The 19,206-nt window shown below is 50.6% G+C and overlaps 2 protein-coding genes across 4 annotated transcripts in view; one reads left to right on the top strand and one right to left on the bottom strand.

The window, feature by feature from the left end:
- Positions 1-1,950: 1,950 nt before the first annotated feature.
- On the bottom strand, positions 1,951-7,442 carry TTC24 (tetratricopeptide repeat domain 24; the record flags this gene model as incomplete). Its single annotated transcript, XM_079762046.1, has 8 exons — positions 1,951-2,079; positions 2,178-2,190; positions 3,479-3,573; positions 5,014-5,112; positions 5,459-5,571; positions 5,738-5,866; positions 6,351-6,554; positions 6,737-7,442. 8 exons carry the CDS (start codon positions 7,440-7,442, stop codon positions 1,951-1,953), a joined length of 1,488 nt encoding a protein of 495 aa, XP_079618172.1.
- Positions 7,443-12,680: 5,238 nt separating this feature from the next.
- IQGAP3 (IQ motif containing GTPase activating protein 3) overlaps positions 12,681-19,206 on the top strand; it is a 40,952-nt gene continuing 34,426 nt past the window's right edge. For all 3 annotated transcript variants that reach the window (XR_013813006.1, XR_013813007.1, XM_079762188.1), the window contains exons 1-3: positions 12,681-12,781; positions 17,483-17,570; positions 18,905-19,061. Coding sequence is in view for 1 of the 3 variants with exons in the window: in XM_079762188.1 (XP_079618314.1) it covers positions 12,745-12,781; positions 17,483-17,570; positions 18,905-19,061 (282 nt within the window). In the remaining 2 variants the exon portion in view is untranslated. The remainder of the gene's footprint in view (positions 12,782-17,482; positions 17,571-18,904; positions 19,062-19,206) is intronic.

The following is a 19,206-nucleotide window of genomic DNA, read 5'->3' as shown; positions in this document are numbered from 1 at the left end:
AGCTGGCCACATGGATGCCCATCTAACACTGCATTGTCCAGTCTTCCTGGCAGCAGCTAACCATACACGTGTGACTAAACTCTGACCAATGAGATGTGAGCAGAAATGATATATGTAACTGATTTTTTCTTCCACTTCCTCTTCTTACTGGCTAGAAGGAAGGTGTTATACTGGAGCTGGAGCAATCTTTAGACCATGGGATGTAAATCCCAGGTTGAGGATGGCAGAGTATCCTGCCTACCTCCCCAAGCTCCACAGAGCACTATATTAGCCCTGGGCTACTGATATGAGACAGGAATAGAGTTCTCTCTGGATAAAGGCTCTGTTATGTTGGCTTTTGTTATATAATTGGTGAAACTGCATCCTAATCAAGACAAAAGAATATACTCCATTTACATAAGGAACATTAACAGATGTGTCCCCAGCACCTACTTCTGTGTCTAGCACATACTGGTAGTAGGTCCTCTACAAATATTTATTTATTTGTTTTAAATACATTTTTATTGATTTAGAGAGAGAGAGAGACAGAGAGTAAGGGAGAGGGATAGTGAAACATCAATGAGAAACATCATTAGCGGTCTCCTGCACGTCCCCTACTGGGCATCTAGCCCGTCGTCCCATGCACTGAGAGGATGCAGATTTGATTCCTAGTCACACTCGTGGCTCAGCAATTTAGTATATAATATTTAATTAAATTACAATAACACATACAACCAGCATAAATACATTTGTTGTCAAGTAAACAATGGCTTAACTGGGGGAGTGGAACTGCCCAGCATTACAGAAGAAGGGGCTCACTACTTAGGTTAGGATCACGGCTTCTCCACTTACTAGTGTGACCTGGGAAGACAAACAACTTAGATTTTTTTGCTCTCTATTCCTCACTGTGAAAGGGATTCACCTGTTGTGATTAAAGGAGAAAATAGTTGTGAAGCACTTAGAACCATGTGTGGGATGTGCTAAGCGATTAAAAACCTGTATTTAATGTCATTGTTGTGGACTGGCAGCCGTTGTCCCACAGGCTTCAGGCCTCAGGGGCCTGCATCCAGCCTCTGCTGTGTTTCATGGAGGAAGTGGAGGGCATTGATTGGTTAAGCTGTACCTTCTATCCTATATAATAAAAGCCTAGTATGCTAAGTGTCCGGTCATCCGGTCGTCCGTCCAACCAATCAAAGCGTAATATGCTAATGATATGCTAAGTCTGCTCAACCGCTTGCTATGACATGCACTGACCACAGGGAGGGCAGTCAACTAGTCGACCAGTCGCTATGATGTGCACTGACCACCAGGGGCAGTCGATCAGTCGCTATGACGTGCACTGACCACCAGGGGGAATACCCTCGACTGGTAGGTTAGCTTGCTGATGGGGTCCGGCCGATCAGGACTTAGCGAGACAGCTGGACTGCCCTGGAGCCCTCCCGTGGTCCCTCCCCGACTGGCCAACCTCTTGCATACCTCCCCAGCCCCAATTGTGCACGGGGGGGGGGGGGGGGGGCGTCTCTCGGCCTGGCCTGCACCCTCGCAATCTGGGACCCCTTGAGGGATGTTGGAGAGTTGGTTTCGGCCTGATCCTGCAGGCCAGGCCAAGGGACCCCACTGGTGCACGAATTTGTGCACCGGGCCTCTAGTAGTATTATAACCCCACTTCCCATATGAGAAAATGGAGGTCTGAAGAGTAATTGCCCTCAAAGCCTCTTGGTCAAGAAGTTATAGTTTTTAGAACTGGAAAGGGCCTAAGTGATCATGAGGTTTGGATCCAGAAGGAACACTCCATTTCCCTTTTCGCTTTTGCCTGTTGAGTCCAAAACTCCCAGCAAGGAGCGAGCAGCCTCAGTGCTGAGACTGCAAAGCCCTTGTCCAGCCTGCTCCGGAGCCCACTTGCTGTCTGTGTTGTAACTCGTGTCTATACAGCACTGAACAACTGGGAAGAGTCTTGGTCCCAGAAACCCCTCAAGTGTGTATGTTGGGGAGGTACCGCTGAGGCCAGTAGGGTGGGGTCACATGATTATGCAGAAGCCAGATGTGGTGGGTCTCCTTGGTGGGTCCCTGCTGGAGGTTTCCCTGGGCTGTTGGAATGACCTGAAGGAGACAGGGCAGAGCTTGCCGGTGGGAGTGGCTATGGAAAGAGCAGAGGCAGCCTGCTCTGACTCTAGCTTCTGTTGCCCTCTAGCCCTTACCTCTGCCGGTGGGCTGCAGAGCAGTAGGGAGGAGATGTAAGCTGCATACCCCCACATTCAGCGGGACTCTTCCTTTCTCTGAGGTCTACAGTCAGGCCGTGCAGGAGGCAGGGGACATGCCAGGCCTCCTGAGCTGGGTAAAAGTCGTTCAGATTACTAAAGAGCAAAGACAAAGAGGCTCAGAGCACTACATATTCCCAAGCACCAGTCCATATCTTCCACCAACTTTAACAGCAATAATGTTCCATTAAAATTGTCCAAAGTCACATCCTCTCCTACTCCCTTTATCCATTCTCCAGGTCTCCTTCCCCCCCCCCCCCCCAGGGACCCACTCATTGGCTTGGGGGCCACTGGGTACCAGGATGCCAGAGCACTCCATTCTGGGGGGGCGGGGTTGGTCTCCAAATGGGAGATGGGCCCTAGGTCCAGGACCTGGATGGAGAGGGACAGACACATTCATTGTAGGCCTCTCTGAACCAAGAACCATCCTGGTGGAAAAGAGAACTCTTTGGGAGAACAAGGAGGGAGGTGTGAGGGAATGTGTTGGTCACTCTAGGTACACCAAGGACTATGGTTTGGGGCAGGTAAGATTGACGAGCCTGGGCCGTCTAGTGGATAGACGTGGGAATGACTTGCAGTGCCTGGAAGGAAATACACTGAAAAGATGTCAGTGAATCCAAGTCAGCAAATAGCAAGGAATTCTGCTGCCAGATTTGGAAGCCTTTGAGGGAAGAGACAGTAAACAGCAAGGTAGGGTAAGAGAAGCACCAGGTACCTGGCACCTAGTAGGCTTCCAGCAAACCCTGGCGCTCTGAGATGCAGCTCTAGAAGGTAGGAAAGCTGTGGAAGCAAGGAGGAAGAGGTGGTCCAGAAAGAGCTCGGGAAAATGGGCCAGGGTCTTGAGAGAGGAGCAAAAATGGGGGTGGGGCTGTTTTGGGGTGTTAGGCCTGGGGTGGGGAAGAGAGGCAGTAAGAGGAAAGAAGGGAGTGGGGGGAGTGCTCCCCTCAGCCGGGACAGCCTACACCTACTCCCACGCCAGTCTCTGCACAAGCCAGCCCAGTCACAGGGAACTTTCCTGAAGCCGTCTTCCTCCTTCTCCTCGTGGCCCTCCTCCAACTCTTTGTCTTTCCACCCACCCAAAGGTCTATAGGGCCAGGTAACGGGGCCAAGGGACACTCAGTCAGGTGCCCTCCTCCCTGGGGTATCTATGAGGCCCCCGACCCCCACGGCACTGCTGCAACACCTCCCAACACCCTCCAGAAGCCACACCCACCCCAGAGGCTCCGCCCCACCCCACTCACCTGTGCTTTGCTTCTGCTGGGCTCCTTCCCAGTCTGGCTGGAGTCCCTGCTGGGCAGGCCCCTCCTGGGGGCTGAGGCTTCCCTGGAGCTGAGATCTGGGCCCGAAGGGGAGTCAAGGGAATCCGTTTCAGAAAAATGGCTGTGGATGTGCACATGAGTGCACGTTCCCTACAGACACATGGCCCCAGAGAGACAGAGAAGTGCCAGAGCAAACTGGGCTATGCCACAGGTCTGAGACTACAATTTCAGGGTGAGGCCTCTTCTGTTAAGGTCCCCACTAGGAACTATCATGTTAGAACTCAGGCTCGTGGACCATCAGATGTGGCCAGGGCCTGGCCATCACCCCATCCTGCTTGAGACCTCCAAAAGCGAAGTCACAGAAAGTTGGTGGCCACCTTTGGATGGAACCCTAGGTCCTCTGACTCCCAATTCAGTCCTCTTTCTGTACCAGGCTGATTAGTGCGTATTTATTCCTTACCCGAGGGCATGCTTAGAGAGAGGAAGAGAGAAAGAGAGAGAAACATCAATGTGAGAAACAATCATTGATTGCCTTCTGTACCCCAGCCCGCAACCCAGGTATGTGCCCTGACCAGAAATGGAACTGGCAACCTTTCGGTGCACAGGACGATGCTCAAGCAACTGAGCCGCTCCGGGTGGGCAGGCTAATTCAGTTTTGCTTGCAAATTGTAAATAGGGTGTCCTAGTCTTTAAAATAAAAGAAGGCATGCCCTGGCCAGTGTGCTCAGTGGTTGGAGCGGGTTCGAGTTCTGGTCAAGGCACGTGCCTGGGTTGCAGGTTCAATCTCCGCCTGGTCGGTCGGGGTGTGGTGGGAGGCAACCAATTAATGTGTCTCTCTCATATTGATCTTTCTCTTTCTCTCCCTCCCTCACCCCTCCCTCTTTTCTGCTCTCTAAAAATCAATGGAAAAACTATCCTTGGGTGAGGATTAACAAAATAAAAAAGAAAAAGAGAGAGAAGACATAAAACCTATTAAATAAATATAATAAATACTAAAGTATAATTTCAATTCCTGGGATGGGAGGTTTCCTGAGGGTATCTCCGAGGGTGAGAGAGCAGGCAGTTGAAGAGGCTGAGAGGTGGAGAGCCAGAGGAGGAGCATGGTGGAGATCCAGGAGAAATGGCCCCAGACAACCAGCGACGGCAGAGAGGGCCTTCCTTGGAGCACTGCCCCCATCCTGTGGCCCTTTTGAGAACTGCAGCCGAAAACTAAGACACCACCTCCTCCTTGGTGTGGCTCAGGGTCCCTAACTGCCCTGAGCTAGTTACCACTCAGCTAAGGCCCTGGCACACACAGCCCTAGTGTTGGACACAGGCCACAATCCCCCGCCCACCTCCCACCCCCAGGCAGCCTCAGGAAGGTGATACCTGTACCTTCTGCTGGCCCAGGGGCACACGAACACAGAAGAGCAGTCAGGCGCAGCATCCCTGAGAACATCAGCTCTGCTCACCTTACCTCCTCCTTCTCCAGGTAGCCTCCCCCCACCCCCAGCTCCTGGTCTCGGGTGTCATCTCACCGGGGAGTGAGTTGGGTCCAGCCCACCCTGAGCCAAGTGGGTCCTCATGGCATCCGCCAGCTTGGCCACCAGCCGTTCTCGCACAGAATCTGGCTCCTTCTGGGGAGAGGGAGGAGAATGGGGTGAGGGGGAGGGCCGGGGCTTTGTGGTTCTCTAGGAATTGGGGTAAGAAAGAAACATCAAAGGGAGAAAGGAAGGGGGTTTTTGTCTCCCTTCTCTTTTGCCCCATCCCCACGCCTTTGCCAGGGTCCTGCCCAGAACTGGGGACAGAGACAAATTCTTCCTCACAGGAATGTCCCAGGCCTTAGCGCACATGTGCCCAGTGCATGTTTGATGCGTGAATGAATGGTGCAGAGAAGACAAGACATGAGGCAGGCCTGTTAGCCGGAGAAGGCTTCCTGGAGGGCTAACCGGAAGGGTGAGATTCTGGGAGGGGAGGTCTCACCTGACACTGGGCCAGCGCTTCCTTGTAGTACTTCAAGGCCTGGTCGTGCTGCCCCAGTCTGGCTGCAGCAGCCCCCAGGCCCTCGCAGGCCTGCCACTGCCCCTTCACGTCCCCTGGGGAAGAGAGCCTGAGGGGCCTTCCGTGGCTCCTGCCTTCCCAACCCCCCCCCTCCAGAGGCACTCCCCACCCCCAACTCCCGGTCTGCCTCCCCACCCGCCCCAAGGACCCTCAGCCTTTGCTCCACCCCCCCAACCCCCCCACGAACCCCCTCACGCTCACCAGTGTCCTGGGCAGCCTGCAGGGCATGTAGGTAGTTGTCTCTGGCGGCCTTGTGGTCCCCCAGCTGGCTCAGTGCAAACGCCAGGCTGCCAAAGCTCCGGCCCTGCTCCCACCGCTGCCCCACAGAACCTGATGACAGAGCACCCCCCCCCTCCCAATTCTAAGAGGGGCCTTGGCCGCTGGGGTATCAGGACCCCACCCCCCAACAACCAGAACAGGGTTTGCAGGAATGCCAGTGCTCAGCCCCAACACTCCTTCAGATGTACCTCAAGGCCCAAACTTTCAGTACCCATATTCAGCTGCTCCTCAGTCCCGAGTTTTGGCCTGAATGCCTCTCCCTGGGTACTCTGAGCCACGCAATGATCTTGTGAGGCAGGCAAGCCAGGTATTAATAGCTCTTTCTTCTGCCCATTGCTGCCTTCCCTAGCCTTTGGGCCCACAACCCTCTGTCCTATCCGGCTAGCCCATCTCCCGCATCTCCAGCCCCCTGCTTCTGGGCTTCCTGACCCCATAACCGGTACTAAAGGTCCACTCACTCTTCAGCCTTTGGGCCCCTGCTGGGACCCCCTTCGTCCCTTAGTCTCAGTCCCATTCCTCAGCCCCTGGTACTCACCATGCAGGTCAGCAGCTTTCTGGTGAAACTCACGGGCTTCCTGATAGTTGCCAAGGGCATTGTGGGCCATCCCAAGGTTTCTCAGCACCGTGGCCTCCTCTCCTGGCCCCCGGCACAAGGGCAAGGCCTGCAGGAAGGCCTCGACTGCTAGTGGGAAGAGCTGGAGCTGGGAGTAGCCCAGGCCTAGGTCATTATAGAGCTGCCCTAGAAGGCAAGGCCAGGGTCACTGGTAGCCAGGCCAGATGGCTATCCTGATGTAGCCCCTGTCCCACTCTCAGAGCGTCCCACCATCCCCTCCCCCAGCCCACAGAAACGCCCCTGCTTCCACCCCACCCCTCAGAGCATCACCAGGTCCGATCCCACACGTCTCTGACCACAGGCCTCACCAAGCAGCCGCCGCTCCGTACTCATCCCCGCAAGCCTCCAGCTCTCCTCCAGCACCTGCACCACTTCACCCACGCCGTGCCGCCCACTCTTCAGCATACACCCCGCCGCAGCCCCCAAAGCCAGGGCGGCAGCCCGGGGCTGCCCAGCTTGGGCATAGGCCTGGCTTGCTCCCTGCAAGCACTGGGCTGCCAGCTCAGGCTGTCCCAGAGCCTGGTAGCAGGCTCCCATTTTCGCCTGGGCTTGTCCCTGGTCCCCGAGGGGCTGATAGTGGTCCAGGGCCCTGTGGTACCAGGCCAGAGCTTGAGGCAGGTTGCCCAGGGCTTGGTAGGCCAAAGCCACATTGAAACACTGGTCACCATGACACCTGCCCTGTGCCTTCTCTTCAGGTTGGGCCCTTAGGAGCAGCTCAAGGCCTCTGGCTGGGTCCCCAGTCTCCACGTAGGCAGCCCCCAGGTTGAAGGCACAGGCCCGGAGCACAGGAGTGTCCCTTTCTCGTGAGGCCTTGGAGGCCAGGAGGAAGGCCCTCTGGAAGCTGGTCAAGGCCTCACGGTTCTGGCGAGCCAGCAGGGCCCTGTGGCCAGCCCTGGTGAGGACCTGGATGCGGGCCTCATGCTGCTGACACTTTCTTTTCTTCTTTTTCTCCTTGGAGCTTGGGGGCTCGGTCTCAGGCTCTTGTGGGGTATCCTCGGGGTTCGGGGAAGACATAGCACTGACAATGGAAAGCACGGGGTTCAGTATGTCACCCTCCGCTGCCTCCAAAGCGGGATCCCTCCCGGGCAGCGATTTTCAACCGTTTTCATTTCATGGCACATGTAAACGAAACATGTAATCACTAAGATTCTGCAGCACACCAAAAAAATGTATTTTTGTCAATCTGACAACAAATAAGTATAATTTTGATTCATTCACACTGGATGGCTATTGTTGACTTGGCTGCTGTCACTTTGTATTTGACAATCTAAGGGAAAAGAGATCAGTGTTCTAAAAATTCTTGTGGCACACCAGTGTGACACAGCACACCGGTTGAAAATCATTGCTTCAGGGCAATTCAGCTCTACCCCTGCCCTGGTGTGAACCTCAGAGTTTTTTTTTTTTTTTCTTTATTGATTAAGGTATTACATATGTGTCCCATTACCCCTCCAACCCCCCCCCCCCACACACACACACACTCATGCCCTCACCCCTCTGTTGTCTGTGCCCATTGGTTAGGCTTATATGCTTGCATACAAGTCCTGTGGTTGATCTCTCCCCCTTAGCCCCGCCCTACCTTCCTCTGAGAACCTCAGAGTTTTAAGAATTTCTCTCTGCCATCTCACTTTGTTTCATCTTTCCCATGGGCATGATATCAACTCTCTCTAATGACCCGACAAATTCTTAGTCCTCCTTCCAGACTCAGTTCAAGTAACAGCTCCCTTCAGAAAGTCCCCTTCCCTCCACCAACTGGGTCTTTCTACACTCCCATAGAACCTTATGTCTTTGGTGGCATTTATCACACTGGGTTAGAGTTGTTAACTTTCTTGTCTGTCTCTCTTATTAGATTTGGAGCAACTTGAAGGGCCTGGCACATAGTAGATTCTCAGTAAATATTTATCACATGAAATAAAAAGGTTATGGAGATGAATGGTCTGGTGGTTGCACAATCTGAGTGTACTTAATGCCACTTATAATGGTTTAAAAGTATAAATTTTTTAAAAATATATTTTTATTGATTTCAGAGAGGAAGGGAGAGGGATAGAAACATCAATGATGAGAGAGAATCATTGATTGGCTGCCTCCTGCACGCCCCCTACTGGGGGGATCGAGCCTGCAACCCCAGCATGTGCCCTTGGCCGGAATTGAACCTGGGACCCTTTAGTCCACAGGCCGATGCTCTATCCACTGAGCCAAACCAGCTAGGGCTAAAACTATAAATTTTATGTTATACATATTTTACTATAATAAAAATGTTTAGTCAATGAATACCATGAATGAATGGACGAATGAACGGAATACACACAGGACCTCTCCTCCATCATCTCTTCCATCCTGTGCCTCCACATACACCCATCCACTCACAATCTAGGTGTTCCCGCTGTCTAATCTCAAGTCAGTTCAGTGAATATCCAGTGACCTCCTGCTATGTGCCAGGAGCCATAAAAGGCACCGGGGCCACAAAGCTGGAGAGGCTATTGAATTGGCAAGGAGCCAACTTCCAGGAATGAGGATTCTGTCTCTCTATTCTCTCTCTTTTAAAATAAATTTCTCCTGCTCCTAAGAACACCTAAGAAATCTGCCTCTTCAAGGCCTTCATCCCTGAGGCATTCCTGGCTATCCTCACCAGGTTTTTTGAGTCCCAGACATAGGACGCCTTACCTCTTTCGATCTTCTCCGAAGCTGGCTTTCTGGAATGGTCCCTCTGGCTTGGGTTACATCCCCTAGCTCCTTGCTCAGAGCTCCCTCGAGTTACCGGACAACCGGGTACCGCCCTCCACTCCTAGGGAATTCTTTGATTGACAGCTTAGGTACCCTATCTTAGTGCTGAACCCTGCTGGTGCTTGGGCACAGAAACTTGAATTTGAATTTCATTGCCCTTCCTGCCCACCTGCCGAGACACCCTCAAGTCTCTCAGTTGAAGCAATGAATCAAAGCATCATGGGCTTGTTACTAGTTACAACTTCAAAGATCGTCTATCTATTCCACACCCTCATTTCAGAGGAGGGGACCAGGCTTGGAGAGCAGGTGTGACTTGCCTGAGGTCACAAAGCAGTCATGCAGCTGGGATTAGACCTCAGGTTTTCTGACTCTGGCTAATTAGCCAAGGGTCGTTTTCACTAACGATGACAGCAAGATTTAATAAGACTTGAGCTGTCCCAGAAGGCAACCCTTTCACACATACATACACGGACTCACACACACTTAACACACGACTTCTCAGTGGTAGTTTCACAGTTGGGAACAGGGTGAAAGGTTGATGGTTAGAAAAGGCCTGGCGATGAGAAGAGCCTTCCTGTCCCCAGACTCCTTTTCCCAGCTCCAATGATCTGAAACCTCCAAGTTCTGCTTCATGAGAGGACAGCAGGCCCCAGGACAATGGGACCCTACTACCCTAATTCACCAAGGTGCCTGCATCAGAAAGCAAATGTCCTCATTTTCTGGGGGAAAGGCCTCTTTTCAGTAGTTAGGGCTTTGCCAGAAACAAAGTGATAAGACAATTGTTGGGCTCACCTGTATTTGCCTGTCAGCCTTTGCTGAGTGCCTGCTGTGCCATGCCAGAGGCAAGCTCTCCCAGCTGCCTGCAGCTTCTGCCCCAGGGCTGGGCCTTCAGAACCATCACAGCCCGGCCAGAACCAAATGTGCAGCTCAGTCTGTGGCTTACTCCTCAGGCTTCCCTTAAGGAGAGAGGATGATCCAGGAAGGGGAAAGACAGAGAGCAAAACTGCTCTCTCCACGGTTCTCAAGATCTCTGAATGATCTAGTGATTATTTTCTGGGATCATTTTCTTGTTTGATTTCCTGCTGTACCTGACATATCTTTGCAGCTCTCTCCTTACTGTGTCCCTGACTCTCTTCTGCTCTGACAATTTCTCTGTCTCCTTTTCTGGGCTCTCTGTCCACCTCTTAAATGCCAGTGTTCCCCAACACTCTGCCCTTTGCTCTTTTCCCCCTTTATATACTCTTCCACAAACATTTTATTCACCCCTCTGATTTTAATACCACTGATAAGCTAATAATTTCTAATTGTATACCTCTCAATTTAGCTTGTCCAAGCAAAATTCCTAGTTCCTCAAATCTACCCATTCTATGCTCCTGGTCTCCAAGCTGGAAACATGGTAGAAACCCATGACTCGCCCCTCTCCTCCAGCTCTCAACCATATTGGTTCTACTTCTGAAACCTCTTTCCAGTGTACCCTCTCCTCTGCAGTCTCATAGTCATAGCCTTGAAAATGGTATAGTATATAGTGATTAAGAACTCAAGCTTGGAGGCTGTGGCTGGGTAGATCAGTTGATTAGAGCATCATCCCAATATGCCAAGGTTGTGAGTTTGATCCCCAGTCAGGGCACATACAAGAATCAACCAATGAATGCATAAATAAGTGGAACAACAAATCACTGTTTCTCTCTCTCTTTAAAAAAATCAATCAATAAAAAAAATAATAACAATCAATAAAAATAAATGAATTTGAAAAAGAAAAAGAACTCAAGCTTAGTGCTGGACTGAGTTTGAATCCTGGCTCTACCAGTTTTTAACTGTGTGACAGTTCTAAGCCTCAGTTTCCTCATCTACACTGTGAAGATCAAATAAGATGGTACTTATAAAATGGTGCTAAATATAGTACCAACCTATGATAAGCACTCAATGCATATTAATGTGATGGTCTATAACTTTGGTATTTGAGACGACATCTCTACTTAGTTCCTGTTTCAAGCTCCTGTCCCACTGGGGTGGTGGAAACAATGTGAGTCCGTTTGGTTTGCCTCCTCCTCTCTCCCGAGGTAGAGTCCAAGTTAGGGGAAGTCCAGGTGCTAAGACGTAAGAGGGGAGGCCCATCTGGTCTTTGGCCACCTATTTGCTCTCCACTGACATCTCCTTTCTTCTCATCTACCTGGCTTTCAGGCTCAGGGACCTCATCACGACCAGAAGAGGGAGCAAGTCTTCTAGGTACTTCCTTTCTGGCTGGGTTGGGTAATTTCTGCACAACAGGCTAAAGCCATAGCTGCCTGGCTGGTTATGCAACTGTTCCTTCTCAGGGCCCTGTGCTCCTCCAGTCCTTCCCAGGAAGCAGGGAGTGGGATCTGTATCACCAGGAGCCACCATCATCTAGATTCTCCCTACTTCCCCCCGGTGCTGGTGGTGGAAGGCATGGGGGAATCCCTTCTGGTCTCAGAGAATACTCACTCTTTTCAAACCCCCATCTCCCAAACGATTTTGTCTCAGCCCTGAGTCTCCTCTGTTTCTCTGAACGTTTGGATAGCCTTTTTTTTTTTTTGCCCCTTCATATTTCTCCCCTGAGACTCTGAACCTAGGCTGCCTAGCTGCTTGAACACATCATGGGGAGAAGGGCAAAAGGAGAAATACCAGATGGTAATATATAAAAAAACAAAACAAAAACCTAACAAAACATTTTTTTTCAGTATATTTGTAGTTATAATTGTTTTTATTTGTTCAGACCCTTATTTTCTCTCACCTGTGCTGTTGCAATAAACTCCCAATTGGTCTCTGTCCTTAGCCTCACTCCCCTTCAAGCCTCTGCTGCAAATCTTTATAAAATATAAATCTGGCTCTGAGCTATGTCTAAAGTGTTTTTTGGCACATGACTGCTCCCCAGACCATGGTGCCCACGGGCCTGCAGGATCTGGTTCTGTGCCTCTCTCTCCTGGCTTACTTTCTGCATCTCCCTGGCTGAGCTTTGTTCTCCTATAAAACTGAACCGATTTTAATTTCCTGAACTCACCTCCTTGCTTTTGCACATGCTGTTTCCATTGACTGAAATTCCTCAGTCTGTTAAATCCGTGTTAACTTTTCAACCCAAATCAGCTGTCACCTCAAGGAAGTCTTCCTCTCCTTCACGGCTCTTCATTACAGCAATTAACTCTTATCCTTTGTGTATCACCGACCTCTAATTTATTTGACTATATTTTTATCACTCATTCCAGAACAGCAAGCTTCTTTAGGGCATTTACTGTGCTTATTTATCTGTGCATCCACACCACCCAAGCAGGTCATCAAGTTAGTGGGACCAAAGAATACTATAGGAAGCGGAGCGAGGTTAATGGAAATACTGGGATGAAATAATAAAGGCGAGGGCAAGGGTAGGGGCTACTTAAGATGGTTTAGCAACTAAGGAGCCCTGGAGGATCAGCAACCCAGGTACCGCTGAGAGGGGAGCATAAGGGTGGTGCGCCTCTGCAACCTAGAACTACAAATCCCAGTGTTCCCTACGCGCATACCGGAAGTGCTCGGTGGGACCGTGGTGACGGTGAGGTGCAGTGGCGGGCGGCGGGAGATTCAAACCTGGAGAAGGAAAAACATGGAAGGGAGAGGAGCGGGCCCTGGCCGGGCGGTCTGTGAGTGTCAGAAGTGGCCGAGGAGGGCCCCGCGGTGGTGTGCCCTATCGGGGACTCCGTGGCCCTGGGAGAGGTTGGGGCGGGGCTGGGCGCGGGGTCTCTCAGTCAAAGGCCGGCGGGACTGTGTTCAGTGGGGAGGGAGCACTGAGTCCAGACTCCTGCGGGCAGGAATGAAGCTCTGAGCAGCAAAACTTCCCCGACTTCTGTGCTTACAAAGGGTTTTCTCCCTTATTCCCAAATTCTAGGGCTCCTACATCTTGAGAAAATGTAGGTAGGGGCTCTGGATGGCACCTTACAATTCAGCAGTTACTGATTGCTGCGCTGCGTGTTAGTCGCTGCTAGGGGGCTGGACGCTCCGGGGCGGGGTGGGGGGGATGAGGGGGAAGAGGTGAGGGAGGCTAGTTTTGCCACCCTAAAATATGCCTTTTGGGATATTGATTTTAAGCTAGTTATTAAGAAACACAAGACTCAGAAAGAACCTATGACCCTCTCTCCTTACCCAATTAAAGAATTCAGAAAAACTTGCTTAATATATAAACTAAACGTGATAGACAGGGAGAAATCCAGGAAAGCCTATTGGTTGGACTCCCCTCTGTGTACCCTTGTTTCTGGGTGGCCCAGCAAGAATTTGTTTACCACATGTTTGCTCTTTTTCATCTACCTGTGACTTGTCTGATTTCCGTTTGCAATCCCAGACCCCTGCCTCCGTCACCTTTGTTGAGAATGGCATATAAGCCTCAACTTTGTTGGGAATGGCATATATATATATATAAATAATTTTTTTAAGACTCTGTGTGTGCATGTACAAAGCCCTGCCCATGTCTCATAGTCCTCGATTCATAACTCTGAGGTGATATCATTCACTTACTGGTTTATTTTCCATGCTTAGCAACCAACACTTATTCCTTATACACCCCACTGGAGGAACTGATGGATTTCCTGCAGTTGGCCAGTGCTTTCAAATTTGAACTTGTGTGTGTGTTTTAACTTGCTTAACTGCCAATTCAAATAAGCCCTGCCCCTCTCCCAAATCATTGCAGGATATACAATATAGAGAAGAAATATGATCAGGAGTGGGAATGACATTAGGTGCTGAATCAAAGACAGATTGAGCCCAGCAGGTGTGGCTCGCTGGTTGAGCTTTGACCTGTGAAGCAGGAAGTCACTGTTTGACAGTTTGATTCCTGGTCAGGGCAAATGCCTGGTGGTTTCTGTTTTGGTCCCAGTGCGGGGCGTGCAGGAGGCAGCCAATCATCATTGATGTTTCTGTTTCCCTCTCCCTTCCTCTCTGAAATCAGTAAAATATATATACTAGCCCTAACTGGTTTGGCTCAGTGGCTAGAGTGTCGACCTGTGGACTCAAGGGTCCCAGGTTCGATTCCAGTCAAGGGCATGTACCTTGGTTGCAGGCACATAACCAGTAGGGCGTGTGCAGAAGGCAGCTGATCGATGTTTCTCTCTCATAGATGTTTCTAACTCTCTATCCCTCTCCCTTCCTCTCTGTAAAAAATCAATAAAATGTGTTTAAAAATATATATATATATACACACACACTAGAGGCCCAGTGCACAAAATTCGTGCACTCTGGGGGAGGGGGACCCTCAGCTCAGATTGCAAGAGGGCACAGGCCAGGCTGAGGGACCCCACTGGTGTACGATCTGGGCTAGGGAGGGACACGGGAGGTTGACCAGTCCGGGAGGAACCATGGGAGAGCTCCAGGGCATGTCGGGCCTTTCTCACTCAGTCCCAATCGGCTGGACCCCAACAGTAAACTAACCTACCAGTTGGAGCATCTGCCCCCTGGTGGTCAGTGCATGTCATAGCAATTGGTTGACTGTCTGCCCCCTTGTGGTCTGTACACATCATAGCAAGCGGTCGAGCAGTCTTAGCATATTATTAGCATACTAGAGGCCCGGTGCACGAAATTCGTGCATGGGGGGGGTGTCCCTCAGCCCAGCCTGCACCCTCTTCAATCTGGGACCCCTCTTGGGATGTCCTACTGCCCGTTTAAGCCCGATCCTACTGGGATCGGGCTTAAACGGGCAGTCGGACATCCCTCTCACAATCCAGGACTACTGGCTCCCAACTGCTCGCCTGCCTGCCTTCCTGATTGCCCCTAACCGCTTCTGCCTGCCAGCCTGATCACCCCCTAACCACTCCCCTGCCAGCCTGATTGATGCCTAACTACTCCCCTGCCAGCCTCTTTGCCCCTAACTGCCCTCCCCTGCCGGCCTGGTCACCCCTAACAGCCCTCCCCTGCAGGCCTGGTCCCCCCCAACTGCTCTCCCCTCCTGGCCTGATCACCCACAACTGCCCTCCCTTGCAGGCCTGATCCCTCCCAACTGCCCTCCCCTGCCGGCCTGATCACCCACAACTGCCCTCCCTTGCAGGCCTGGTCCTTCCCAACTGCCCTTCCCTGCTGGCCATCTTGTGGTGGCCATCTTGTGTCCACATGGGGTCAGTCATCTTTGACCACATGAGGGCAGCCATCTTGTGTGTTGGAGTGATGGTCAATTTGCCTATTATTCTTTTATTAGATAGGAGGATTAGATAGGATAGAGGCCTGGTACATGGGTGGGGGCCGGCTGGTTTGCCCTGAAGGGTGTCCCGGATCAGGGTGGGGGTTCCCTTGGGGCATGGGGCGGCCTGGGTGAGGGGCCTCTGGTGGTTTGCAGGCCGGCCACGCCCCCCTGCAACCCAAGCGGAGGTCCTGGTATCTGGGACTTATTTATCTTCTATAATTGAAACTTTGTAGCCTTGAGCAGAGCCAAGCCTCCTGCTCACTCGTGGCTGCAGCCATTTTTGTTGAGATTTACTTGTCTTCTATAAGTGAAACTTTGTAGCCTTAAGCGGAGGCCAAGGCAGGCCAGGGCTGCAGAAACTTGGCTTCCTCCATCGCCGGGGGCAACTCAAGCCTCCTGCTCTCTCCAGCTCCATGGCTGCTGCCATTTTTGTTGGGATTTATTTATCTTCTATAATTGAAACTTTGTAGCCTTAAGCGGAGGCCAAGGCAGGCCAGGGCAGGTGGAAAGCTTGGCTTCCTTCATTGCCAGGGAAACCCAAGCCTCCTGCTCTCTCTGTGGCCGCAGCCATCTTGATTGGGTTAATTTGCATACTCGCTCCTGATCGGCTGGTGGGTGTGGCTGGTGGGTGTAGCAGAGGTACGGTCAATTTGCATATTACTCTTTTATTAGATAGGAGGATTACGCTTTGATTGGTTGAATGGCTGACCAGATGACCAGACACTTAGCATATTAGGTTTTTATTATATAGGATATATTGAAAAGACATATCTAATTTTGTATTGTCTTCTCTAAGGAGACCAGGGGGATGGGGGAAAGAAGGAAGGAGAAGGATAAAGGGAGGCTGTGGCAAAGGCAGACTATGAATGTTGTCTCATTTAAGGGAGCCCCTATTCTTGAGTTTGGGGGTCAGAGTATTGTCTGCATTTTATTTAGCCTGGAGAGTATTTCCTCCTCACGTGACCTGTACCAAAAAGGAGAATAAAGATACCTTTGTGATCTTTAAAAATTTTTTGTCCTTCCACTTAACCCTTTGCACTCGCTTGCTTTTTTCTCTATTCCTTTATTCTACTCGGGATTTAATTTTTTAAATACCCCAGATTTTACAAAGCGCAACAGTAGAATAAAAAACTGGAGTTTCTTTTCATGCAAACTTATTTATTTGGATTTTTTTATATTTCAAATTATTGATACATTCAAAGAGTATAAAAAGAGCTGCTACCGATGCTAACCGTGTCGAGTCACACTCGACATCCGAGTGCAAAAGGTTAATCCCAAGTGAATGGCCTTTTTCACGTGGTTCTCTCTATTGAAATACCTTTTCCCCCTTTTTACCTGTTCATTCTTTAACACGTTAAGCACCATGTCAGTCACCGGTGACTGGCACTATACTTTCCATCCGGACCAGTCAGGCACTGATGCCGGCAGCATATTGGTGAAATCAGATATCGTGGGCTAAACGGAAAGGAAGACAAAACAGGCTTGGCACTTAATGTGTTAAGATTCTACTCATAGGTAGAATCCTTTGCTCCTCTGCTGCCTGTATAAACTATGCATGGGCTATAATCACACTTAACACATTAGGTTGGAGATTTTTTACTTCCATGTTGTTCTGTTCTAATAATTATATCTGTATTCTTGAGAGTAGTGGTCCACTAGCCTAGTGACTGACATCTAGGAGGCATTGAACGAATGAATGGCCGTTGAATGATGAGCCCTAGTGGGTTCTGTTAACCTAGCCTCAGGAAGAGTACTTAAGGAGGATGACACAAGTCAGTTCTTGGAGAACTGAGAATTAATTAGGGATAAAATAAGAAGCTAATTTGCCAGCCAAGGAGGGATCTGGATATCCCAGCTGGGAGGTCCTGAGGGAAGGTCCATGTAGACTTGGGAAGGAGGAGGTTAGAAAGATTGACGAGGAATGGGAAGAATGCCTCCAATACAGGTCAGATCTCCCTGATACAGGGTTCAAAGGCCATCCTTCCATAGGGTGCTGGCTAGAATAGCTTTACTGGATGGGAGCAGAAGATTGGAGTTGGGTTGTCCTGGGAAATGGGAAACATATTTGGGAGATGCTTCTGGTCTCTGAGCAGAGTTGCTTAAGAAAGTCTACTAAGAAGCTTCACTGCCGTGGCCCTCTGTGTAATGCTCCCTTCGTTGGCTTCCCTTCACTCCTCAGATGAACGCCTCACGGCTGAGGAGATGGATGAGCAGAGGCGGCAGAACGTTGCCTATCAGTACCTGTGCCGGCTGGAGGAAGCCAAGCGGTGAGCAGAGGGACTGCCTCTTTCTGGTCTCCCTTTCCTACCCTGCCCACCCCAGGCACCTGCCCCCAAAGCAAATGCAAAAGGACAAGAGTCCATTCTGTGGGAAAGGGAGAGTTGAAACAGCATCTTTTTTAAAAAGTCTTTATTATTTTTGAGCAGTTTTCAGTTCACAGTAAAACTGAGAGGAAGATACAGAGATTTCCCATATACCTCTTGACCCCACACATGCCCCATTATCAACATCCCCCACAAGAGTGGTACATTTGTTACAATTGATGCAGCTATACTGACACATCATTATCACCCATAAGACCCATTAGGACTTACTGTTGGTGTTGTGTATTCTATGGGTTTGGACAAATGTTTAATGGCATGTATCCACCATTATGGTATCATACAGAATTCTTTCACTGCCTTAAAAGTCCTCTGTGTTCCACCTATTTGCCTCTCCCTCCTCTTTAACCCCTAGTAACCACTGATCATTTTATTGTCTCCATAGTTTTGCCTTTTCCAGAATGTCATATTCTTGTCATCATATAGTATGAAGCCTTTTCAGATTGGCTTCTTTTATTTAGTAACTAGAGGCCCAGCGCACGAAATTCGTACACGGGTACAGTCCCTAGGCCTGGCCTGTGATCAGGGCCATCTTCCCCGGCTGCCCGCAGCCGGCCCCGCCCCCCGCCACCACCCACTCCCAGTTCTCCGTTTGCCATTGGGCAATCAGGCAATCGGGCAATCGGAGCCTGACGGCCGGGGGAAGGGATCGAGAGGCCGGCCATTCCCGCCCGCTCACCGGCCCCACCCCCGCCATGGGTCGCCCTCTGTGTGTGGGGCGACTGGCAGGGTGGGAGCCTTGGCCTGGCACCGCCCGCATCCCCTGCCACCCACCCCTGGTTCTCTGTTCGCCACTGGGGGGACAGACCGAGAGGTGGTCAGTGCGCCTCATAGTGACGGGTCGAGCGGTCGTTCTGGTCGTTCCACCGTCAATTTGCATATTACCCTTTTATTATATAGGATATGCATTTAAGATTCCCAATGTCTTTTCATGACTTGATAGCTGATTTCTTATTATCAATGAATAATACTCCATTGTCTGGATGCACCAGTTTATTAATCCATTCCCCTACTGAAGGACATCTTGGTTGCTTACAAGTTTGGACAATTATGATTAAAACTGTTATAAACATCCGTGCGCAGGTTTTTATGTGGCTGTAAGTTTCAACTACTTTGGGTAAATATCAAGGCGCATGATTGCTGGGCCCTATGGAAAGAGTATGAACTGGGGTGGCTGTCAGGGCGGGTGAGAAGGTGCTCTTGTGCTCTCGTGCTCTCAGCTGGATGGAGGCCTGCCTGAAGGAGGAGCTCCCTCCCCCCGTGGAGCTGGAGGAGAACCTCCGGAATGGAGTGCTGCTGGCCAAGCTGGGCCACCGCTTTGCACCCTCTGTGGTTCCCTTGAAGAAGATCTATGATATGGAGCAACTGCGGTACCAGGTGAGGAACAGAGGTCTCTGCCTTCTACCTTGTTCCCCTCCAATTGCTCCTTCTTAAAGCTGTGAGAGTAGAGTGACCGTATAACTTATTGTCCAAACCTGGATACTTCTGAGGATGAAAAGAGTGCTACTCATCATTGCACTGG

This window comes from Cnephaeus nilssonii, assembly GCF_951640355.1.
Source record: "Cnephaeus nilssonii genome assembly, chromosome: 21".
NCBI classification, from domain to species: domain Eukaryota; kingdom Metazoa; phylum Chordata; class Mammalia; order Chiroptera; family Vespertilionidae; genus Cnephaeus; species Cnephaeus nilssonii.
The sequence above is the reverse complement of the archived record's forward strand: the minus strand, read 5'-3'. Positions and strand labels throughout refer to the sequence as shown.